Consider the following 25,025-nt stretch of genomic DNA (forward strand, 5'->3'; position numbering starts at 1 on the left):
CAAGAAAGAAAATTTATCTTCTTCTTCTTCTTCTTCTCATTCTCCATCTCAAGTCCCATTTTTCTCCCAACCTATATAAAGACAAATTACATCTTCTAACAGTTTGTTTCTTTCCTGGATGTCTATTGTCATCATCATCATGCTGTATCCAGACGTGAAAAAAGAATTTTAACATCTATCGTTTAAAGAAAGTGCTGTTGGTCTTAAATTGCTTTAACTTATGGGTTTATGTTTGTATGGAGGTATTTTTTAGTTGTGGGTTGGTTAGTTTATCACATATTCTAAAATTTGCAGCTTGTGATGCTACGAGATGAACCATTACGAGAGGAATGTCCTCTTATTTATCATCTTGATGTGGCTGCAATGTACCCGAACATAATTCTCACAAACAGGCTTCAGGTATGACTTCTCAGTTTTGCTAGCAGTATTTTTATGTACTTGTCTTGATAGTCATTTACTTCCTTGTTGGAGGAATGTGCTGCCCTTGTTGCTTTTATGCACAGGATCACAATATAGGAGAAAATCACCAACATGGTTTTTGTCTTGAATGTGAAGAATCACACAGATTCTGACTATTTATAATTTTCTCAGTCTCATGTTAACAGCTTAGTAACTTTGGTGATTGCTCAGTGCTGTAAATGTTTTCTTAGTTATTCAATAAAGGCTAATTCTCATATTATGCAATTACAGCCACCATCTATAGTCACAGATGATGTTTGCACTGCATGTGACTTTAATCGTCCAGGAAAGACTTGTCTTCGGAAACTTGAATGGGTTTGGCGTGGTGAGACTTACACGGCAAAGAAGAGGTTTACTTCTGAAATCTTTGCCATCTTTTTTACACCTTAATGCTACAACTTATATGCTGTAACTCATTGAGCCTTTTTTTAATAATATCAGTGACTACTATCATTTGAAGAATCAAATTGAGTCTGAGCTGGTTGACAATCAAGAGGGGTCCTTTTCAAAGTCTTTTCTTGATCTCCCTAAAACAGAGCAACAGCTGAGATTGAAGGACCGTTTGAAGAAATACTGCCAAAAGGTATCTTGTCACTGCATTTGGGTATTTTTGCTCTTTACTTCCCTGCCACATGATAAGGGAAATATAGATTCTCTGTGCACTGAAATTACCCAAGTCCAATTGTTATCTCCCACCTTTGATCCTGAGCTAGGTCATAGTGAATAACTAAAGATTAGCTGTTAAAGTGTTGTACATGTGGGATGAAGCTAAAGTTTGGTACTTAATTTATCATAACATGTCTTGAATGATATGTGTAATTAGACCCACAAAACAATGCTCAAGTAGACTGAGCATCCAAAACTGTTTTTTCCAGGCACCCTGGGATCTTAGGATTATCAAGTTTGCTTGATTCTGGTCATTCAACTGTTAGCATATCGGTTTGCCTCCTTTATATTGACTGTTTGGAGGCTGTTTAAAGGGACCCATATCAAGTTTTAGTATTCAGATGCAAATTATTGATGTTCAATCAACATTAGGGTTCGTCATCCACTCTTGTAGAGAGGCATGGAATGAGTGACTTTAAGCCGGTAATATTGTGAATTCTTGGACTGATCAATTATGCTTGCATAACCTTTAACCTACTGATTCTGTTCCAATGCTGATTTATGCTGAAGTGTTGACTTAATATAACTCACTCAATTTTTGCCTATCTGCTCGTCTCATACCTAATCTTCTTATGGCGATGCCATCAACTGCCAACTCTACATAGTGCTCTTCTATTCGGCCTCCAAATTTTCAAGGAACGTCTCCATGGCAAGTTAATCATTGAAGGAAACTCGAAGACTGTCATCAGTTGGTGTTCCAAAGACAGCTCTCCCCCTTGGTGCCACTGCCCCACAAATTGTATTGCTAACATTGTATCTTCTATTCATTGTAATTGGAATCTCATTCCTAGATCAGCCAACTTTTTGGTTGATAAATTGGCAAAATTCGGAACTTCCCAGCAATTTCTCATTGTTTGGGAAGACTTCCCTCCTTTGTAATTTGCTCTTTTGAGCCTGTCTTAATAAAAATCAGCACCATTTCAAAAAAAGAAAAAAAAAGAATGATGATTGTTATGGTACCTTCAGTGTCGGTCTCAATATAGTTGAGACAAAGCTCTGATACTAGTGAACCATGATACTTTTCAAAATTATTCTTTCTTTTCTTGTTATATTTGTGTCCTTGATTTTGAATTGTGAGATTTTGGTTTAAATAAGAGAGATACAAGAGAGCTTTCATATCATGCTACAACAGGGGATACATCGTATTTGCTATTACATTTTAATGAAAGAAGAAAGAAGTTATATTATTCACCATTTTCTCTGCTGAATTGACCTGATTGATGTATCTCTCTGTAGCTCATGCAATTTAGCCTTCTTTTTTCATGTAAATAGGCCTATAAGAGAGTTCTTGACAAGCCTGTTACTGAACTTCGAGAAGCTGGGATATGCATGCGCGAAAATTCCTTCTACGTGGATACTGTGCGCAGGTTTGAAATTCATTACTTCTCAGATAATCTTGTTCTCCTTTTGCCTTGGAAAAGAAAATGCAAAGAGATAGAAATCCTACCCTATCAATTTTAGCTTATAAATAGAAGCAAGACCCTATGATAAGCCTACTACTTAAAATCATTTCTGTTTAAGTAACTTGGTATTACATTAGTCACTATTTCGCATGACAGCGACCATCAACACATCCTTACACCAGCGTAACTCAATCCTTGAAGATATCTGCATGCTTCTTAGGAAATGGAAATCAATTCCTGAAACTCAAGTAGCTTGTTTTTGGGAGCCTCTTGCATCATAGGAATTTTTTCACGCCATGTTGACTTCCTTCACTCACTAAAGAAACCAAATTGCTTTTATTCCCAAGAAAACTAATACAGGACACATGATACAATGGGGGGGGGGGGGGGGGGGGGGGGGGGGGGGGGGGGTTGGAGGAGTTGATTTCTGCTTCTGTTGAGTCATTATGGCCAACAGGTTCTGCAAAGAGGACTAAACAGAACTATTATGGTCTCTAGTGCTGCCCCCAAATGCCAGAATAATCAGGAATCCTCAAGGAGGAACCATCAAAGTTCAACAGTGAGCAGTCTTGAAGGGGAGGCTGCCAGCTAATTGGGGAGGAGGGTTTATGGAGATGAAAGTTGCTAAGAGTTTTCCAATGGTTTATCATAATCTAGTGGGGAATAGGTGGCATTTGCTGAATTGAAGATTCCAATGTAAGGATGGAGTGGATTGTCCCTTCAATAATGTGCCCGATGGAGCTACTCTTCTTTTGAAAGGTTTTCTTGTTTCTTTCCAGCGACAGATTCTAGCATACTGTCACTATTGCTGATTTTTAAAGGACTTTACCAAGCTTTGATAGGGGCTAACATTGGTTGATGAAATTTGAAAAGGATTCTTGAAAACAGATTGCTATTCCAAATTTTTTGTGTGTGAACCAATGTAGGTGCTGAAAGGGCAGTGCATCAAAATGTGGTTGTGAGTTTCTTCTTCCTCACCACAGCTCGCATAGGCTGTCTAGCATTGTTTGACTTCTTTTGTTCAGTTCATTACAAGTTAAGGCTTTTCGTTGTCCGGTAGCCCTAATAAAATGTAGTACCTTATGAGATCCATTTAGTTTTTGTGTAAAGCTTCCCTCAATAGCTTTGGGAAATGAAGAATTGTGCTGCAAAAGTGTGATGTTTTTGAGCTATTATTTTTTTCAAATTGTTTGTTATTATCCTGCAAAATTTATAACTATGGTGAAGTCAACATGTCTTTCTTTTGGATCTTTTATAGTTTTAGAGACAGAAGATACGAATATAAAGGACTTAATAAAGTATGGAAAGGAAAATTAGCAGAAGCGAAAGCAAGTGGAAACTCGATAAAGATCCAAGAAGCTCAGGTTTGAGCTATACTTGCTAGTTTTCAATAAATCTGCCTTTTCATATAATCAGTCCATGTGTTGATTTTCTTCTTTTGTGTTATTGCAGGATATGGTTGTTCTATATGACTCCTTACAGCTTGCTCATAAGTGCATACTTAATTCGTTCTATGGATATGTTATGCGCAAGTAAGAGTTCTAAAAGCAGCTAAGCTAATTGCTTTGATGTTGTCCCTAGAAATCGAATTGGCATGTTAGGTTGTTGCTTAGATTGTGAAAGTTATCAGGGCTAGAATTGGATAATTGTTGGAACAAGTAAGGGTTATTTTTCACCTTTCCAATTATCCAAGACCTACCCCTTGCTTGTTTTGGTTGGACAAGGAAGAGGTGTTCCATTGCCCATTTTTTTACATAGTTATCCACAGGGAAATTGTAAATAGATGGATAAAAAAGTTCAAGAAATAACATCTAAGATTCATAAACACCTATTAACATTAAAATTATGTAACTCTAAAATTTTAATTAAGTATACGATTAAATCATCTTCAATTAAGCATCTTAAAAAATCAATCTGTTAAGGAATAGTCCCACATGGATTAGTGAGTACAAAGATCTTGAGTTTATTAGTTGGAAAAGAGGTTTCCATTCGTTGATTTATTTCTATTGAAAAATGTGAGGATTTCATTGCAAGAAGAAGAAGAATTTACAGCATTAAGCTAAATCAAAGCCAAAAATAAGTTCAACAAAGAAAATAGGAAAATGTCAATCTAGAGGAAAATAATCCTCTTGTATATTTTGGTTGCAAGAGAACTCCTGTGTATGGCACCATCTAAATCTGAAGAGAACTAAAAAGATCATAAATCTCATAATCAAATAATAAAAAAAACACTTTTTTTACCTTTCTTTTTTATTGTACTTCAATTATTTGCTTCATACATTTTTTCAACATTCAAAGAAAATGATAAAAATTGCTAAGGGGGAGCTTAAAGCCGACTATCCTAGGTAAGCATAGAACTTCTATGCTATGTCTCATAATAAATATATTAAAAATGGGTGTAGGTCCATCCCAAAATGAGTAACCAAATCAGGAAGCTATTTTCCAACCATAACCGTAGAATTTCTTTTTAATACTTATGTATGAAGGATTATTCGTACTAAATTCTCCCTCACATCCAAATAATAGGTTTGAGAAGTTTGAGACATGGGTAAACTAAACAGAGTACAAACTAAACAAGGCGCCTAGGTCCAACAAGGTGCCTGTCTTACTCTACTACCATGTTGAAGTTGTTCAGGTCCATTCCAAAATGGCTAGCTAAGTTTGGAGACTATTTCTCAACTAATAACCATGGAATTTTTCTTAATATTTATCTATGGGGACTATTCCCACCAACAAATATGTTTTGCATATACACTTCCATTTTATAAGTGGCACATGAGTTGTAGAAGCATGGGCATTTTGGTTACTATAATGGGTAGTTTGGTCATTTGTAATACTTTGTATGTTTCTTATGTGGATTGTGTATATGTGGTGGTGTGTACCCTAGTCCTCTAAATTTCTTATTTTATGTACTTTTTAAGTGAGGGGTAAGCTTATATGCATGATATATTTTTTATGTTCATGGTTCTAATTCCTAATTTCCCGATATTATTTTGACATCAAATTCAGAATATCCTTTTTCTCTCTATTTCTTTTAGATTTATTAATCTTGATCCGATTTTGCATGGTATTAAAGCCAATCAAAGTCCATGTTTGTGTTCTATGTGACCTCTGTGTGTGTTTTTCTATCGGCCGGGTGTGCATGTCCTCCATGTCTTGAACCAGGTTGCCTGTTTGCTCCTGGATGTGGGGGGGGGGGGGGGGGGGGGGGGGGGGGGGTGGGTATACATGTTTTAGTTCTCAAGCTAGTTGTCTAAAGTGAGAGTTGTCGTGTGTTGGAGATCAGTCTCACATTAGTTAGGGATTGAAGATATCCTATGTTTACTAGTTGAAAATAAGCTTCCTAACTCTGGATAGTCATTTTGGGAGGATTTAGCCTATCTTTAATTTGGGTAAATGGGTAAAAAAAGTGTTCTATATCTGATATAAATGATGGCTAAAGTGGTGAATAGTTAATTGGGTACAATTGCTAACTAAGCATGATTCCAACTTTTAAGGCTCCATCACTCAAAAAGAACCACGAAAAGGGAAGATGAAATTAATGCAGAGAATGAGAAGATTAGTTAGGGTTTAGGTGCACTGATTGGAAGAAGGGGAGTAAGAAAACAGAAAAGAGTGAGAAAAAAAAAAAAGAGAATGGGAGGAAAAGAAAGGGAAAAAACGTTTCTGCTATTCGTGTAGGTTATTGCCTATTTTTGGGTGGCCATCTAGACTATCCTATTTGAAAGATCTGCCCTGGTCAGGTCATAGGGCCAAGTACCACAACTTAGTCCATCTTTTTTTTTTCCAAAATTTTCTGTTTGTTTGTTTGCTTGCTAAAAGAGTCATTTGGCTTTTCTTTTGCAGAGGTGCACGCTGGTATTCAATGGAAATGGCAGGAGTTGTCACCTATACTGGAGCAAAGATCATTCAAAATGCTCGATTGATTGTCGAAAGGATTGGGAGGCCATTGGAACTGGATACTGATGGGATCTGGTGTGCACTTCCAGGGTCCTTTCCAGAGAATTATACCTTTAAAACAAAGTAATTGCTCTCAAAACTTTAGTAGCAAATCCAGTTACTCACCCCCATGATAATGCTTAAGTTTTTGAGACTTTACTTGTACTTCTGACTCAGATTCTTTGTGTGGGAAGTAGTTCACTGTTAATTGAGCATCATTAAGTATTTGAACATGTTTTTGGCATCATATAGCTTTTCATTTCTTTGTTTTGCTTCTTAGTTTTCTGTCAAGATCTCAGGAATTTTCTTGCTAGTTTGTTTGGCATTTTCCATGGTTATTAGTTGGGAAGTGGCATTCTACCTTGTCTACTCATTTTGAGAGGACTCTGCCCAATTTCAACATAAGAATTTAGCTAATTTGAAGAGACCAATACTACTATAGGAATGTCATTGCTATTTATAGAGCTACTAGTGTGCCTGTGCAAATGGGTTAAAGACTAGCACAAAAGTGTCTCAGGTGTAGTCACAATTTCCAGGGGATCAGCTGCGGTTTCCTTGACATTCAGCGTAACTGGTTTTTCAATGAAAGAGTTGTCATAGCCAACACAAAGTACTGTAGAACTTTTTGTTAATAACAAAAATCAAACCTTTGACTTTGAATTTTCTTTTATGTATGTGCTTCAGAGACTCAAAGAAAAAGTTGTCAATTTCATATCCTTGTGTCATGTTAAATGTGGATGTCGCAAGAAATAACACAAATGATCAATATCAGGTGATTGAGACAGGCTGTTTGTTCTATGTTTTCTTTCTAAATTTTGTTTCCTCTCTTGGGAGGGATAATTTTCAGGTAAACATAAAAATACTTATAGTTGCTTGTCTGTTTGTTACCAGACACTCTCTGATCCTATTTTGAAAACATACACAACACACAGTGAGTGCTCAATTGAGTTTGAAGTAGATGGACCCTACAAGGTGATGATGTATCTCAACAACTTTCAATTTCTTCTGCTTAAATTTGTTTCAGCATGAATTTTAAAATTTGTTCTTTGAATCTTTTTTTGTGCAAATAGGCAATGATTCTTCCAGCGTCAAAGGAAGAAGGGATATTGATCAAGAAGCGGTATGCTGTTTTCAATGATGATGGAACCCTTGCAGAGCTTAAAGGTTTTGAGATCAAAAGAAGGGGAGAACTAAAGCTCATCAAAGTTTTCCAGGTGCTTTCTCTGATTCTGAAATCTAGCTTTATTGCTTCTGGGGAGCTTTCTTAGTGTTGTCCTGTCGTAAAAATGTAATGTTTATGGTACAACTCATAATTTATTTCATAAACAAACTTTTCCACATTCTTTGCCTTATCCTGAACATTATGTTTTGTTGGTTGACAGGCTGAGGTTTTTGACAAGTTCCTACATGGAACAACCTTAGAAGAATGTTATGCAGCAGTTGCTTCCGTTGCTAACTGCTGGCTTGACCTTATTGATGTATGGTTTGAAGTTGACACTAGACTGTTACTGTTTACATTTGTATATCAATAAATCTGATTCATATTTTATTGTTTTGTTCTTTGTAGAATCAAGGAATTGATATCGCAGATGCAGAGCTGCTTGATTATATATCAGAATCAAGCACAATGAGTAAGTCTTTGGCTGACTATGGAGAACAGAAATCTTGTGCTGTGACAACGGCCAGAAGACTTGCTAATTTTCTAGGTGATACAATGGTCAAGGACAAAGGCTTACGGTGTCAGTATATAGTTGCAAGTGAACCAAAGGTATATGTTGATATTTCTATTTTTTCTTGGTGCATATGTTTGATTATTACCTTTATATAAGTGGAAGAGGAAATTGTATTGTTAATTGCAAGTATATAAACACATTACATGTTATATATGATATATTATTAAGAACATTATAACCATTAAAAAAATTGTTTATGTTTCTTGATTATTTTTGTTGTCTTAGGTGATGGTTGTCTTTGTTTGTGTTGTGTTGCACTATATGCAGACTTCCTTCATTAACATTCTGTTATATGTTTGATCTTTATGGATATATCTTTCGTGCTAATTTGTGACATGCAATCCACTATTTACAGTCTTCTGTTTGACATTTTTCAGGGGACTCCAGTGAGTGAGCGGGCAATCCCCGTTGCTATATTTGAGACTGATGCTGGTGCTTACTTTATGTCAGAACCCATGTTGATGTCCATGTATGCTGTCTTACTCTGAAAACCTAATTGGAGTTTCAATTTTTGATTTTCGCAGCAATTGCAAAGTTTTATCTTCGGAAATGGTGCAAGATCTCTTCTGATGTGGATATTCGATCCATCATAGATTGGTGCTACTATAGGCAGCGGCTGAGTTCAGCCATCCAAAAAATTATCACAATACCTGCAGCAATGCAGAAGGTACTAATTCTCCATTCTGTGTACTTTGGACTTCACAAGTTGCTCCAATTCTTTTTTTTCTTTTTTTGAATTGATGCTGAAGTTGCTCCAATTCTTGCAACTGATGAACTAAAACTTTCAGGTTGTAAATCCTGTTCCAAGAGTGATTCATCCTGATTGGCTGCACAGAAAGATCCGGGACCGGGAGGACAAGTTTCGCCAGAGGAAACTCGTTGATATCTTCAGATCCATGAATAAAGCTGATGCTGTCCAAAATGATCTCCCAGCAGATCTTTTATCAGATGAAATTGATATTGAAGATTTTGCAAACAAAGAGACTACTTCCCTGGTTAGACCTCGACCAGTTGTGCGTAGCCATGAAGTTAACAAAGAACTGCCTTCCTCAAAGAATTATCATCAAAATGGAATTTCTGCTGAAAACATTGACAGAAATGTGGACTATCATGGATGGCTTGAAATGAAGAAGAGGAAATGGAAAGATAGTCGTGAGAGAAGGAAGAGGCGCAGGTATACTTTATTTACCTCATCTGCTGGCAAATTTTTGGTTTAGAATAGGTTAAGTGTCTAAGCAATGAAAAAAATAGATCAATTGTGTAAAGGAAATAAACTACTGCCAAAGTTCATTGGTCGGCTACCATTGTTCTGAAAAAAATATAACAAAAATTTAGTAATATCAATTAGCAAACCAGGAACATGATAAGTCTTCAAATTTGATTTTAAGGCAAACTTATTGTTAATTCCAATCCTTTGATCAAGGTCTGGATTCTGGTTGTACACACGGATTCTTGACCTGACTCAGGGTCCCAAAAAGCTGAGTTGGCTCAGGCAATCTGGTTGATCTGGTTGATTTCTGTGTTCTATCTAATCATATGAGTATCTAACTTCATCTTGCTCACCTTGCTCATGTAATGTCAATAAATAGCTACCTAACTTCAGATATTGAATAACTATCTGGTTCACATTGTGCCAGTGACTTGGGCTTTTGGCTCAATGGTCACATTGGATGGTTTCTAGCGTGAGAGCCTCACCAGGAGTAAGGAGTATCTGTGCATAATCAACATTCAAAACAAGTCAGTGATTAATTATGAGTTGGTTTTTATCTGAGTTGTGGCTCTTTCTCTTCGTTTTAATTTTAGGCTAGCTGATTCAAGTAACCTACGGCAATCAGTTTCTTTAAGTGAGAACAGTGACCAAGATGTGGTCAGGAGTGGAGTGAGTTCATATTTCAGGAGACAACAGTTGACTCTTATTCGCTCTCACTGGCAGGTAATAGTAGCTTTCAGTTACCTTGGTTATATGGCTAGATAAATATCTTTATGGATTGCTCACATGCCCTTTCTTGTGTCAGATATTACAAATGATCCCAGGGCCACAACCTGGCCAGTTTTGGGCTTGGGTTGTGGCAGGCGGAATAATGTTCAAGGTTTCCTTAAATGTCCCCCGTGTCTTTTACCTCAACACTAAGGCACCTATTACAGCGGAATTTCCTGGAAGACTTGTGAATAAGATTCTTCCACATGGCAAACATAGCTACAATCTTATAGAGGTAATATTCTCGTTTTAAAAAAAATGTAGAAACAAAGTACCATTCTGTTTCTTTTCTTTTCTCAAATGGGCTTGCAAAAATTTTTGGTGATATATTTGTGTTTTTCAGGTGATAACTGATGAAGCTCAGTTCAAGGCTGAAAGCAGGAAGTTGGCAGCACATCTAGCAGATCCTGAAGTGGAGGTCACAATCCTTAATCCCTTTCAAGATAACACTTGGCAGTACAATTTCTTAAGACTGAATATTGAAGAAGCATATACTGTGTTCTATTTCCTGTATGACTTCATGAAATAAGGTCACTAAGCCATAATGAAACATTATTAATGATGTGGTTATCAGATCAATGTGTTAGTTTCACATTTTCTCCATCTTTTCATCACTTTGCTACTTTTATAATATTGTTGCTGTGACAGAGGACTTTAAATCTGTTGTTATGATTTGTGAATAGTTCATAATATAGATTTGTCATAATTTTCATAAAACCACTAATTTTATAAAAGGGAAATGAAAAGCCTATGCTGAAAACTGAATAGGCAGAAAGATGTGACCCAATTGTATGATTTCACCTTGTGGGACCATTGAATGTGTACTTATACAATAACTAGCAACATTTGTCATTTGTGTGGTTCTGAAATACAAAGCATGTTTATTAACTTATTTCACTTTTATTATTCACGTGGACAATTACACACACTTTCAACCTTGCTTATTTGCATGACTCTATCAACTTTTTCACCACATTACATTCTACTTTTAACTTCTTGATGTCTTAGCGAACTTGATCTCATTGGACTTTTACTTATGGTAGTGGGAATAGGGCTACATAGATACGTGTTAAGCAAGTTCATTGGTTTATAAAATTGAGTAGTATGCCTTCTAAGTGGCTAGTCACTAGGCTTAATCTTAACATGGTATCTGAGTAGGATGTTGGGTTGTTGGGCCAAATTTGTGTTAAGTTGTGGAGCCTAATTAACGCCTTATGTTGACTTGGGCTATCCGATCCACGATATATTCACTATTGTTTCATTAAGGGCAGTTTGGAATTTTACTCCTGTAACACGGTTGCCCTAATTTTCTCTTTGTAATTGAGGGGCGCTACTATTAGGGTTTTATCATCTTAATCTGAGGATCATCTCGAGTTGCAGTCCGAGAGATTAGAGAGAAACACCTGTAAGTGTGCGAGTTCTCTTGTAAACTATTTTTCTTCATAGTGGATTACTGCAGTCGCGAAAGACAGGTCTCACCTTGAGGTGAATTTGTATAAATTTTGTTTTTGTTTTCGTGTTTGCTTTTCCTTTTTTTTTCTGCGATTATTATTATTGTTCTCATTAGTTTGGAATTAGGGCGTTTAATTCCTAACAATTTGTGCCCTATTATTTTTGTAACTCCTATTTGTTGTCCATGTCTTAGGCCAGTTATTCGTGTGTCTAAGCCTACATGAGAGAGAGAGATTTAGTGGGAATGGTCTCACATAGATAATTTTTAAATAAGTTCATTGGATTGTAAGATTGAGTAATAAGCCTTATTAGTGGTTATTCATTTTGGGATGGAACCAAACTCAATCTTAAGATAGCAAATATCATAAGAGAAGAAAATTGTGAATAATGTCCTGCAAATCTGCTTCTCCTTTTTTGCTTTGGATTCTATTGGGTGACATATGGTCTTGCAAATGAAATACTCTTGAAGCATGTATTTTTGAAACAATCATGTGCCTTAAAACTGCAAACTGAGTTTTGGAGACTACTGAAGGTTACTTCCAGTTATAAAGAATTTTTTTATTTCAGCAAGTGCTCTATAACACATTTCAGTTTTACAGCACTTCATAATTCTTTTGGTCAGTGGTGCTTTAATTCTCTTTGTTGTTCTAACTAGCTTGTTATACCTCTAGCAGGGCATATATGAGACAAAAGTGCCATTAGATTTTAACGCTATTCTTCAGATTGGTTGTGTCTGCAAAGTAGATAAGGCAGCAAAACACAGGAATGTTCAAGAAGGATGGAGTCTGAGTGAATTGAATATGAAGACTACCACAGAATGCTCTTATCTGGACCAGTCAATCCCTTTCTTTTACTTGTATCATAGGTGAGTAACATTCCCAAAAATGGAGCACATAATATATGGAACCTTTCTAGCTAAATATGTACTGATAAGTGTCTTGTTGGTTGGTCCTGAATCTGTTTTTTGTGCCTTGTTGACTGAATGACTTAGGCATTATCTTTAAGAGGGTGAAGTACTAGAGACAAAGGGGTGAACTTCCTTTTGGTTATATTTCATCTTAGTATAGGCCTTAGCAGTCAGCATTGCCAAAAATGAATTAACAACTTTAGTTAGTCCACAGTCAGTAGGTAGGTTCCTCTTGGGTTTGAGAGAGAAAAGGAAAAAAAAATGCCCAGGTGAAAATTAAATATTATAGAACTGAAGTACGTTTTTTTTTCTCATGTTACCTGTCGATCTTTACTTTCACTAACATTTCCCAAACCCTAGATGCCTTATGCATAAATCACTTTTTATTTGCTAGAGGAAACATGGTCCACCAAGCATCAGGTACACTTGATTCCTGAATTCTATGCAGCAGTTTCCTGGGGATCCGTAGTCTTCAGTTCTGCAGTTTCATAGCTTAGAATATTGCTGCATTTAGCTCTTCATTGTTTAACATTACACAGATTTCTCACCCTGTTGCATCAATTGCTTTCAGTTTGTCTGATGCGAGGGCAACATATGTTATATATTTTCCCGCATCTGGTACAGTCTTTATGGTGGTGGTTAGCCCCTTCCAAAACAAAGAAGTGAGCCCTTCTCTTCTTGAAAAACTATTCCGCGAAGCTTGCCGTTCTCTTTCTGTAGAAGGTCCTACGCTGGGAAATGGCACAATTTTCAAGGTAAAGGCTTAGGTGTATTTGCTATGATTTATCTTCTTGTGATTTCTAATTTATGATACTAATAATATTCTCCAACATTTAGGTGGAATATGTTGGATTGATCAAAGATGCGGAGAAGCTTTTGCAGAGAGCATTAAGTGACTACAGGTAATTCCCCGTTTCGTATTCTTACCTGTTGTTTGTATCTGGAGAGTTAAACTTGAAGGAGGTTGCTATGCCAGTCTATGCTTTTTTCTTATTAAATTTAATCCATTGCTCCTATAACATCATATTATGCATTATGCAGAAATCAACTCCATGGACCAACAATTGGTCTAATAGAATGTCCAGATGTACTAGGAATGAAATCAGGCATACATGTCTTGGATGAATTCCCATGTGTCAAGATTCCTTGCAATGCACGTGATAGTCATTATCTGGTATGCAACAAATTAAAAGCTCAAAAATAGTTTAGGCTGGAAATTTCATTATTTCGAATGTGTATTGAGATTTAGTTTAGTTTTATCTATTCCGTGGAGAGAATTTATTCATATATTTTGTTATCTTTTCTTACAGGCCCTTGGATGGCAAACTGTAGCTGCTAAAATTGGAATGCAAAGATGTGCAGCTTCATCTCAATGGTTGAATGAAAGACTATCTCTTTCACGATATGCACATGTAATTATTTCAAGTCTAAATGTATTGGTAACAATGTAATCTGTGTGTGCTGTAATGTCCATCAGCATAGCTTACTTCATCTTTTGTATTTGGTATAGGTGCCCTTGGGGAACTTCGAACTCGATTGGCTCTTGTATACGGCTGATATGTTTTTCTCCAGAGCGTTACGTGATCAGCAACAGGTTGAGCTTGATGGTTGTTTACAGAACTCTGTTATACTTTATTGCAGATTCAGTTTCCTTGGAACTGCTTTTCTTCATCTGCATATATACATTTATTTCCAATGTCTATTTTGGTTTGCAGGTTTTTGATTTTCCAAATCATGTTCCTTAATGGGATGGTTCTCCATTTTACATATCTTGTTCTATTTCTGTCTTGTTATTATGATGTGCCATTCTTTATTTCGTGCAAGAAAGAAACTGTTATTGCATACTGGATCCAAATATTCACATTCAAAAATTAATGATTCAAATATTTTCTTAAAAAATTAGATTTTCATAAAGGGAAAAAAGGGTGTAAATTTCATGCTAGAAACTCTAGCCTTCATCATTTTGAAAGAGGAGATAATATTATTATCGAATACTAAAGTACCCTTCATAATATATTCCTATGGATTAAAGTAAAGAAAAGCAATGCCATCCTTTTATACAGATTGTATTTGGTGAAATTAAGTAGAAAATATTATGATATTGTTTCATAGTAGATTATGGGTTGGTATTGCAATCTCTCTTCTCTTTTTAATACAGCTTACACATCTTATTTAAAAAAAAATAGTAGATTATGGGTTTGGATTCATTAATAATTGGCATACTAGTCAAATGGTAGGCTCTGCAAGATCTCTTCGAAGTGATTTGATAGAATAACATATAGTGATCAAATTTCACCTTGGTCAGTTCATTCATTATGGAATCTATAGTATATAAAGCTGCCATACTTTCTTACTCTGGCCCTCTTGGAATTACTGACTCGACCATTGCTGAGCTCTCTGGTCTCCTTCACAGCTTGCGTATTTTTTAGGACTGCTTCAATGGTCCCCTTATTGTGGAGGGAGAATTGTCGTCGGATGGTGCTCCACCTCATCTTCCCCCCCCCCCCCCCCCCCCCCCCCCCATGGCGTCATTGGCAGATTTTTCTTGATATTTGGACATTACTTCCACCTTTTCTTGTACTTGGTATCATGTGATTTGAGTGCTAAGCCTGCACCCCCCCCCCCTTCAATCTCTTGTTGTTATGAGAGGCCTCGCTTGATGTATCTTCCCTTTCTTTGAAATAAAACTATCATCATTTAAAAAAATATATAAAGTTGTCTATTGTGGCATGGGAGCTTAAGTCTTCACAAAGTCATTAAGATAAACTAGTATTTGTTCTTCAAGAAATAGACTAAGCATCTAACTCAAAGAAGCTTGTTATCTGAAATTGTTCATAGAGTTTACTCATTGAAATTCCTGAATGCTCTTTTTGCACCTTGTCTAGCAGCACATTTCAGTCTCAAGACCATAGCATTTCAGAGAGTAGGTAGGAGATATGATTGAGACAAATAGATTGTAATGTCTTAGCTGTTGTATATAATTTTTTTTGGGTTCCCAATTTTCATTACTTTGAACTGATCCAATTCATTTTTTATGTTTGTGATGATTATGAGTATGGTTCTATGATTGGGCTTGCAATTGCTTAAAAACTTTTCTATCCATAGAACGTTTTTGCAAAAAAATTACCCATATACACTGCTCACTATCTGTATTGTAGAACTCGAGTTGTTTGTGTTTTAGGATTTAGAAGAAGAAGAGTGCTAGAGGTGAGAGAGAAGAAGAAAGGTGGTTCACGAAAGAGTCAGAGGAGGCATACCCTGTGTCAGCTTTGAGGGACGAGAGAGAAAAAGAAAGGTAGCTCATGGGGGTAGGTGGCACATAACCTGCGTCAGCTTTGAGGGGAACCCTGCCTCTGACACTCCTTGCATGTGAGATTCAAAGTTTGTTTTGGTATCAACTGGTTGGCCCCTCCTCTGGGGCAGTGTCCTCTTAATAACACAATAACTCCTTTTGGTGTGGGTCCCACTCTTTGCTCCCAGCATACACCTTGCTACCTCAAGCCAAATCACTTTAGGAGGGCTGTCTAACTAAAAACTCCTGCTCCTTTATTACAACTCTACCTTTACTCACTCTCTATTTGCTATCCGCAATTTTTTTTTTTTTTTGAATGTTGACTACACACAGACCCACACCCTTTATCCCTAGGTGAGACTTGAATCCAAGTCTCATACTAGAAACCCCGCAATAAACATGGACCCTAAGTCCCAAACCACAACTTTCCACATAACTCAAACTGAAGTCAATGACCCAACATAAATTTAGTCTCTTTAACATGGAAAAATTGATTATTGTTATTCATTTAATTAGCACGATGGGGTTGTTTGGATGCAGGCTTAAGCTTCTCTCAAACATGGAATGCCTCTCCGTGTTCTTCCTTTAATACTGTTTTGTTTTTTATTCTTAATGTTGGAATGGAGGTACATGACATTTTTAGCTCCATTGAAACAAGGGTGTTTTTTTCTCTACCTTCAAAGCTTACCACATTTCTTTCTCTTTCATTAGCTGATCTCTTTGTTCTTGCAGGTACTTTGGATTTCAGATGATGGCATTCCAGACCTTGGAGGTATTTGTGAAGAGGATGCATGCTTTGCTGATGAAGTGAGTATCTACTAATTATATTCAGAAAGAATCTTCATCATCATTGACTTTTCAAGTTTATTAAATCCATGAGTGACATTTTATATCTTAGAATTAGTTGGACTTAAAGGTTTGGTTGCTATAATGTAAATGGGGCCAATTGCTCATTACTAATAGTTGTGTTCACTTGTTAATACTTTCCACCACAAATAGGTGCATCAACCTACTCTTGCTTTTCCTGGAGCATATAGGAAAGTGACTGTTGAGCTAAAGGTACCTCCCCTTTGTCTTTATTTTTTGTTTTTGTGTTTTTTGTTCTGTTTTTCTTCTTTTTGTTTATTTTAAGTTGGTAATTACTAGGTTTTGAAACCTTCTCAAAGATTGGTGAATAGGGAGCCCTTTTGTCAGCTAAAATTTGGTGCCCTGAATATGGTCTTCGAAGCACCAAACTCTTAAAGTTACTAACAAATAGTAAAATTTTGATTATAGCTAAAAATTGACCACATTTTTGCCCTTCCATAACTGTAGACTACAAGATCATTTTATAGTAAAATCATCATACTCAGAACCCTGTAACAACTATGCTGGGATAGGACATTCATTCTTTCCATTTCAATTTCTCCTTCTTGCACCATTTTTTTCAGTTGGTCTTCTTCAAGTCTTCCCTCATCTTTTCATGCCTAAACACTGATCCAAAATGATCATTCACAAAGATACCCCCATGGATGACAGCTGGTCTGCATAAAACATGTCAAAGAGAGCATCATTCATCAGTGCCATGCATATGAATCCTTTTTCAGCTTACCATTTATCCATCTCAATATACTCATATTTTGAAGATGGCCACTTGTATCTTGCAAATATTCCATGCCATGAGGCATGATGGTTGTAACGGTTTTTTAGAAAATTCACTTCACATTATTGTGTGTGTGCCTATCATGTTTTATGTGATATACTAGAAGCCACATCTACAAACAATTTTTTTTAATCACATTTTCATCAATTTCCCTTCTTGAGCTATTGAGATAGGCATGTGAGAGAGTCACTTTGGAGTATAGTTAGCCCATTCTCTATTTGAATTGCAATTTCCTCAATTTGTCCATTGACGTTGCAGCTCATGTTTATTTGATATTAGACCAACTAACTCTTGGATAAGACAATAGTGATCTTTAATGAAACTGCAAAGAAACATTATTATTTTCACACGAATATTGTTGGTATTTTTAGGAGGGCTGAAAAAAATGTCTAACTTTATGGAACGACAAAGAGTCCACTCACTTTTTTTAAGGATAGCTCAGAAAATCACCTCTTGGGTGAAGACTTGACTCACACTGGATGTTAGACACACTCTTATACTTTTTAAGTTGTTGGTCTAAGCATTGCTTGAAGTGACGAAAACAAAAAAAAAAATGATAAATAGAAGAAATACTAGAGGACAACTGAAACTGGAAGGAACTGACTATGCAACACTCATATTTCCAAATGAATCTAGGGGGAGACTTTTTTTTTTTTTTTTGGAGAAAAATAGGGGAGTTTGTAATGGTAGAACTATAAATATAACAAACAAGTTGGACCACGTATGACCTTAAAGAAAAGTTTGGGGGGTGAGCATAATTTTTGGAACTAACAAAAATGCAAAAAAATTGAAAACTACATCTAAGTAGGATATACCTTGAACAGGCACATCATTGAGTGATTAAGTCAACAAAAATAACCTTTGGCATTTTTTATGTTAATACCTCTCAAAATATAGCTCAGAATCACAAAAGGTTTGTTGCTCAAGAAACTAGACTCAAAAAGCTTTAATCTGATATCCAAGTTGACATAAAAAACTGTCTTTGAATCTATAGGACCACTTGATTTGCTTTTTTCTGTAGCAAGACCCTTGTTGACTCCAATAAGAATATCTCCTTACATATAGATCAGATTGACATGAAAGTTGCTCCTTCTAAAACTAGTCTTTGATATTTTTCATTCAAATATGATATTTCTTCAAGAAATGTACTTCTTTTGAGAGAAAGAATCTGAGTGGTCTTTTTTCTTTGGCCAGCATGACCATTGACTCTTCCTGTATTGATATCTCCCTTTAGAACACTTAGATTGATAAATGGTTTGATAGGTTGAAAAATAGACATACATATATTTCTTTTGACATATTATTATCCATATAAAGTTTTGTTCTTTATGGCATAAAACGCCTTGAAAATTGAATTTTTTTATTATTGCTTGAACCTCTTTTTCTGTTTGACCTTTGTTGCTTTAAATATCAATTTTTCTTTGTAGAAAAATCTAGCTTCCAAATTCTTTTTGAATTAGAAAGTGGACTCGAAGATCTTTTTGGCAATTTATAATTTACAATGCGAAAAGTTTAGTATGGAGGTGTGATCGTAAAGAAACAACGGGTATTGGGATAGGAAAGGTAGGTAGAATATGATCCTAAACTATTAATGATAATAAATTAGAAAAAGGATCACATTATCTTTGTGGGTTGATTGAGTCAACTCACAAAACCCACTTTGGTACCATATTGAATTTCTAGAAAAGAGAAGCACTTCACTAACTTGTTTATAATTGAATACAATGAACCTTTATTAATAAAGGAAACAAGTAGAATCAGATCATAATTAAATTACCCATGTTCTAGTTAAACCCAACACCTAAAGATAAGTCCTAACACAAGTAAACAATTGAGCATGAATTGAAGACTAATATAACTTCTTTTTTTAAAAAAAAGATGTATATATATATATATATATATATATATATATATATATTAACAGAGAAACATACAAAAGCTAGGAGCAAATCCCTAACAACAAGAGATTGTAGATTTGCTCCAAACCTGGCAAACACATCTGCTGCCGAATTGGCAGATCTCGGAATGTGAGACCAAATACAAGAAAATTGAGAAGTAATTTCGAGAATCTCCCTAAAAGAGTCCCAATGGCGCCACGGGGGAGGAAGCATACTCGCACCAACCATAACTAAAACTCTTTTTATTGGGACTCTTTTGCGAGATTTCTTACTATGAGATTTTTGTAAGACTCCATATTAATTCTGGCTTTATGAGACTTTTTGCTATAAGTGTCATGTCACACTGTTCTTCAACAGTGCACATACTCCTGCTAGGTGTAATATATCAACTCAAAATCCCATATGGGTCCCATTATATAATTGTATTGTAAGACATAGTCCCCATAAAAAGATACATCCTTCTCAACAAAAACTATTGTAAAAATACTAATATAGCCAGTGGCTATGAGGAATATATGCGATATCGAGCATTAACGGGTATGAAGAGGAAACAAGAAAAAATCTTCCAGCAAACAGAACCACTCCCACAAAATCAGTTGTCCGCTCTCTCTCTCGCTCTCCTCCTCTAATTGCATGTCTTGTGGTGACTCCATTTCTTCGTTTTAGATTTTTGCTGTTGGGATCTGCCTATAGTGATTGCCAATCTATGGTTTCTGCTTCTTTAGCGTCATCTCTCGATTTCAAGTTTTTTGGGGTTTCAATTTCTTGATTGTTGATGCCAGGAACATGGCGAATTGTAGGAAAGCTTGGGCACATGGCAGACTATAGGAGAGTTTGGGAACATCGTGCCACCCCCTCAAGTTGGGGAGTAGATGTCAAATAGTCCCGGTGGGGCTTCAATCTCTTGTCATTTGGCCCTCTCCCTCCTAATATGTGGCTTGCTTCAGTGTAGAATACAACACCATTTCAAAAAAAAAAAAAATGGATGATAAGTAACTGCTCCTAGAACCATTTGTACCTTTCATTATCCCTTGCCAGAACCCAGTTGAGAACTGGTTATATATATCTGCTTGTTGAACAGAATCAGATTTGGATTAGAGTATGGATCTTAGGTGGACCTGTATCTGGACAAGGTCCAGTTAACAATATTCAAATTTGTCTGCCATGTGTGGGATCCGCAACATTTACTGCTTTGAAATTCATGTTTTTTGGAGTGAGGGAATAATTTTATTAATCAAAGAAAGAATCCTGAGATAAATCTTGTCAAAGAAGCAAGGAAAAGGTGAAAGAGAAAAGTGAAAAACAATACAAAAATAAATACCAGCTAAATAGCAATAGGTGACACTTGGATTCTTTCTTATTTCCTAATATATATGAGCTAACCACCAAGCTTTTTTAATTTTGTTGCAGATCCATAATTTAGCTGTAAATGCTTTGTTAAAGAGTAGTCAGGTGACTGAAATGGAAGGAGCTGTGCCAAATTTTGATCCTGACGTAAATCCTGAACAGGCTGGCTATGATGATGCCAGTTCATGTGAGCAGGCATTTCGCACACTGAAGCAATTGATTCAAAGATGTGTCTCAGATGCAATTTCCTGTGGTAATGTGTTTGCTGATGCAATATTGCAGCATCTCTACAGATGGCTGTGCAGGTTCTAGTCCCAAACTTCAAGCATGCTTTATTTGTGCCTCATCTAGAGCTTTCTCCATTTATAATAGGCAATTTTTACTATGCAGTCCACAGTCAAAACTTCATGATCCAGCTCTTCATCGGGTTCTACATGAGGTATTTCTTGATTGTGTTGTTCTGAAATATTTTTCTTCTTTGTTCATTTTAATATAATTGTGGAAGGAAGCATTTTGTAACTGAAACTGCGGCTGTTGGAGGATAAGACAGTCTTAATGCTAGGTGCACCATACTGCTTGAGAGTGTGTAACACTCAAAGCTATTATCTATCCGAACTGCATTTGCTTAGCTGTTTAAATTTGAGTTTGATTTGACAGAAAGCTCCAAGTTCCATTCTGACCCAGCAAGGCTAATTTAGATAACCCCCTTACTGTTCGGTAATGTTTAACATAAGGAAAAGTATTCTTCTAATCACTAGTATCCTAGAAGAGCTAGGATAAGGCCTTGTAGTAAGTTGAGCCTTAGTTTGACATGTAATTTACTTGACCTGCACAACTGGCAACTAAAAGAGAAATACTTTTTGACTGTTTGGTTCAACAGATTTCAAGTTTGTTTTATGGTTTGCATTTACTGGGCATTTGTTAGTTCAATGTTCATTGGATATTGAATGTGTTTTTCTGCATTATGAGATTAGCATGTTTCATGCATTTAAAAATAAAATAAAAAATTAGCATGTTTCATTTCATACCCGTATATGTTTTTGTACAAGATCCCTGTGTGCATGTCTGAATGATTTTGTGGGTACATCAGATGGATAAATTTCAAATAAGATTAAACTTTTGTGCTACTGGGTTCTTGTCTTGAAGAGATTGCTGGGATGTTCCAAATTTAGCTAGCCTATCAGCCAATGAATAGGCTGATCTAGGAATGTGATTCCATGTACAAGTAATTGAGGTTACAATATCTGAAATAGAGGAAATAATTGGCCAATGCCGCCAAGGGGGGAAGACTGAACTGGAGCACCAACTGATGAGAACTTTAGAGTCCCTCACAATCAGTAGCTTCCCTTGAAGATGGTCTTTGAAAATCTTTAATCCAAAATGTAGGGCAGCCACCTCCGCAGTGTTGGAATCAGCAATACCAATTGACCTAGCATAGGAAAGAACAATCTCTCGTCTATGATTTAGGAAGAACCCCCGCCCGCACTTTCGTCAAAGATCAACTTAATGCAATCACTAGGGGGAGGCTCCCACTCTGCCATGACCAGAATCTTCTGAGGGCCCACCATATAGGCCAGAAGACACCAATTCCATCGAAGGGAAACGCCGGCATGGGGGGACAAATCCTTTCTGGTGTGGAGCTAGCTAGAAATCATACCCACAGCGCAAGAGACCGTACTATCTAGGTTGCTGAACTTGGAATTAAATCTTCGGTTATTTCGCTCGAGCCAAAGACACCATGGGATGTGAGCAATGCATGCAGAGAGAAGAAGCTATTGCAACAAACTTAGCAGTTTTTTGCTAACTACAGCCAAATATAATGGTTGGATGTGCTTCTTTCCGTTTCAATTGGTTATATGTAGAGTGGGACAAGTGGTCTCATCCAAACGCTTCCTTTTTCAAGTTAATCTCTATGAATTAGGTCTTTACTCTTCTTTTTAACATAAAGCTTTCATGGCAAATAGCATTCTGAACATGTTTGAGACAGAATAGATCTTGATTCTTCATTGTTTAGCATACATATTATAGCTAAAAGTTTCTTGATTCTGAAAGATAATCTTTTGACAGGTCATGCGGAAAGTGTTTGCATTACTGCTTGCCGAGCTCCAAAAACTAGGTGCTACAATTGTCTTTGCTGACTTCTCAAAGATTATTATAAATACAGGAAAATACGATTTGCCAACAGCTCAAGCTTATTGTGAATGTTTGTTGAAAACCCTTCAGGCCAGGTAAGCCAGGACTATCACACTAAGTTAAAAAGATGGATATACTCTTTTCATCTTATAATTCTTGCAAGAACCGGTTCTTGTCTTTAATTATTTAAATTTAATTACTTCTCCATGTAGAGATCTTTTTGAATGGATCGAGCTTGAACCCCTGCACTTCTGGCATTCTCTGCTATTCATGGATCAGGTCTTTTCCTGTACATTAAGATGACAGTTCCCTGTGAGCATTTTTGCACCTACTTGAACTTTTACTCGTTTGACTTTGCTCTAAGGTCTGGTTATGTGTTACAGTATAATTTTGGAGGGATCCAGGCAAAAGGTGGCAATGATAATACTGAGGATGAACCTCCAGTGGAAATCATATCTAGCTGGAATATAGCTGAATACCTGCCTAAGGAAACTCAGGTTACGGTGGTTCGATTATTTTTAATAATTAATCATTACTTTGTTCAAGCCACCTGAGGATGCTTAGGACTGCTGTGCAGGATCATTTTGTTATGATTGCCTCGGAATTTATGTATATTCCATGGAAATATTCACAAGACCAACTAGCGTTGATTGAAGCTTCTAGAGATGGAAAACTTAGCACTCCATCAATCACAATGACAGCCGCACAAAACCTAGAGTCTCACGTTACAGAATATCTTCGACAGAAGGTAACGAAGCTATCAAAGAGACGTTATCGTTAAAACTTACTATGTATTTCATTACATTTATAAGCCTTGTGTCACTTTATTTCAGATAAGCTCTTATTTCACGGAAAAGCTTTTTAGGATTGTTCGAGATACTCTTCGTCATTTCAAGGGGAAAAGCAAAAGTGAAGGGAATAGCCCTACAGTTATTAGAATCCCAGAGCTGCCTGGTTCTCGACCACAAACGGGAGATGCTGCTTTGGAGTTCATTAAGCATGTCTCTGCAGTTCTTGCACTTGACCAGAATGTTCAACATGATATTTTGGTATTTTTTTTCTTAATAATCTTGTCCCAATACAATACGATACACAAATGTGCTGTTACCCGAATGTGTATTTTATAAACTTGAGGGAGCTTAATCATATATCAAAGCATTGCCTGGCTTATGGTTTTCTTCTGATATACAGGTAATGAAGAAGAATCTACTAAAATTGGTCAGAGTAAGGGAGTTTGCTCCAGAAGCAGTGTTTCGAGATCCTTGCATCTCCTTCACCCTACCAAATGTGATCTGCAGGTAATATAGTTTGTAATAGTGGTATTTGTACTCTCTAGATCTGCAGGCAGTCTGAAGCATAATAGACATCTCAGTACACATGGTTTTACAAACAGGAGACCTGCTTTTTTTTCTCAGCATGGTTTCCCGATCCAGCTGGCTTCATCCGGATTTTCTCAGCATGACCATGATTCTCTTTTTATTAATCGTGCTCATTTTTGCAGTTATTGCAACGACTGTCGAGATCTAGACTTATGCCGTGACTCAGCGCTATCAGAAGGTGAGTGGAGGTGTGGTGCGCCACAATGTGGGCAGCCATACAATCGAGAAGAGATGGAGAATGCCCTCCTTCAGATTGTTCGCCAAAGAGAACGCCTTTACCATTTGCAGGATCTCTTGTGCCTCAGATGTGGTTCAGTAAAGCAGGCCCACTTGGCTGAGCAATGCGAATGTGCTGGAGGATTTAGGTGCAAAGAAGATTCAACTGAGTTCCTGGCCAAGATGAAAGTCTTTCTGAACATCGCAATGCGTCAAAATTTTCATCTACTTAAAGAATGCACTTCATGGATCCTGGGAATTCAGTAATGGAGGAATTACATGACTTCAATCCATTTCAATTGCCAGGTTATACGTGGAAGAAACGGGATAGAAATCATAAAGACCTAAATTGAAGTGAAGGAGTTTTCACAATTCATCAAATATAGGTGATCCGAAGAGAAACCACAAACCATAATCTGCAATATAGGTAAATTTCGATCTGTATATTTGTTTATAGTCTGCCTGATACGTTGGTCCTGTCTCGAATGCATTATTGATAATCTATTGTAAATACTCGTTTCAGTAAATGAAAATAAGCTAGTTAATTTTAGTGATCTATTTTCTTGTCAGGAAGTATATTA

The 25,025-nt window shown here is 36.5% G+C and overlaps 1 protein-coding gene across 4 annotated transcripts in view; it reads left to right on the forward strand.

The window, feature by feature from the left end:
* The window catches only part of LOC137960381 (DNA polymerase epsilon catalytic subunit A-like), a 51,027-nt gene that overhangs the window by 24,616 nt on the left and 1,386 nt on the right, over positions 1–25,025 (forward strand). For 2 of the 4 annotated variants that reach the window (XM_068807989.1, XM_068807991.1), the window contains 35 exons: positions 295–399; positions 691–809; positions 901–1,042; positions 2,398–2,492; positions 3,787–3,892; positions 3,981–4,060; positions 6,375–6,551; positions 7,152–7,239; positions 7,359–7,439; positions 7,538–7,681; positions 7,850–7,945; positions 8,035–8,235; positions 8,578–8,632; positions 8,725–8,867; positions 8,989–9,374; positions 10,004–10,133; positions 10,216–10,413; positions 10,522–10,596; positions 12,305–12,495; positions 13,109–13,292; positions 13,375–13,439; positions 13,579–13,711; positions 13,848–13,949; positions 14,048–14,131; positions 16,562–16,636; positions 16,829–16,888; positions 20,780–21,021; positions 21,107–21,155; positions 22,784–22,944; positions 23,062–23,128; positions 23,233–23,346; positions 23,427–23,597; positions 23,683–23,898; positions 24,041–24,147; positions 24,351–24,976. In XM_068807989.1, coding sequence (XP_068664090.1) covers positions 295–399; positions 691–809; positions 901–1,042; positions 2,398–2,492; positions 3,787–3,892; positions 3,981–4,060; positions 6,375–6,551; positions 7,152–7,239; positions 7,359–7,439; positions 7,538–7,681; positions 7,850–7,945; positions 8,035–8,235; positions 8,578–8,632; positions 8,725–8,867; positions 8,989–9,374; positions 10,004–10,133; positions 10,216–10,413; positions 10,522–10,596; positions 12,305–12,495; positions 13,109–13,292; positions 13,375–13,439; positions 13,579–13,711; positions 13,848–13,949; positions 14,048–14,131; positions 16,562–16,636; positions 16,829–16,888; positions 20,780–21,021; positions 21,107–21,155; positions 22,784–22,944; positions 23,062–23,128; positions 23,233–23,346; positions 23,427–23,597; positions 23,683–23,898; positions 24,041–24,147; positions 24,351–24,711 — 4,803 coding nt within the window. In that variant the 3' untranslated portion in view covers positions 24,712–24,976. Of the gene's footprint in view, positions 1–294; positions 400–690; positions 810–900; positions 1,043–2,397; positions 2,493–3,786; positions 3,893–3,980; positions 4,061–6,374; positions 6,552–7,151; positions 7,240–7,358; positions 7,440–7,537; positions 7,682–7,849; positions 7,946–8,034; positions 8,236–8,577; positions 8,633–8,724; positions 8,868–8,988; positions 9,375–10,003; positions 10,134–10,215; positions 10,414–10,521; positions 10,597–12,304; positions 12,496–13,108; positions 13,293–13,374; positions 13,440–13,578; positions 13,712–13,847; positions 13,950–14,047; positions 14,132–16,561; positions 16,637–16,828; positions 16,889–20,779; positions 21,022–21,106; positions 21,156–22,783; positions 22,945–23,061; positions 23,162–23,232; positions 23,347–23,426; positions 23,598–23,682; positions 23,899–24,040; positions 24,148–24,350; positions 24,977–25,025 lie in introns of those variants that run through there. The other 2 variants (XR_011114150.1, XM_068807990.1) reach the window with 2 other exon arrangements.

Source organism: Aristolochia californica, unplaced genomic scaffold (assembly GCF_029961685.1).
Source record: "Aristolochia californica isolate CCGP_79_NKW_82.1479 unplaced genomic scaffold, dmAriCali1.0.hap1 SCAF_3, whole genome shotgun sequence".
NCBI classification, from domain to species: Eukaryota; Viridiplantae; Streptophyta; class Magnoliopsida; order Piperales; family Aristolochiaceae; genus Aristolochia; species Aristolochia californica.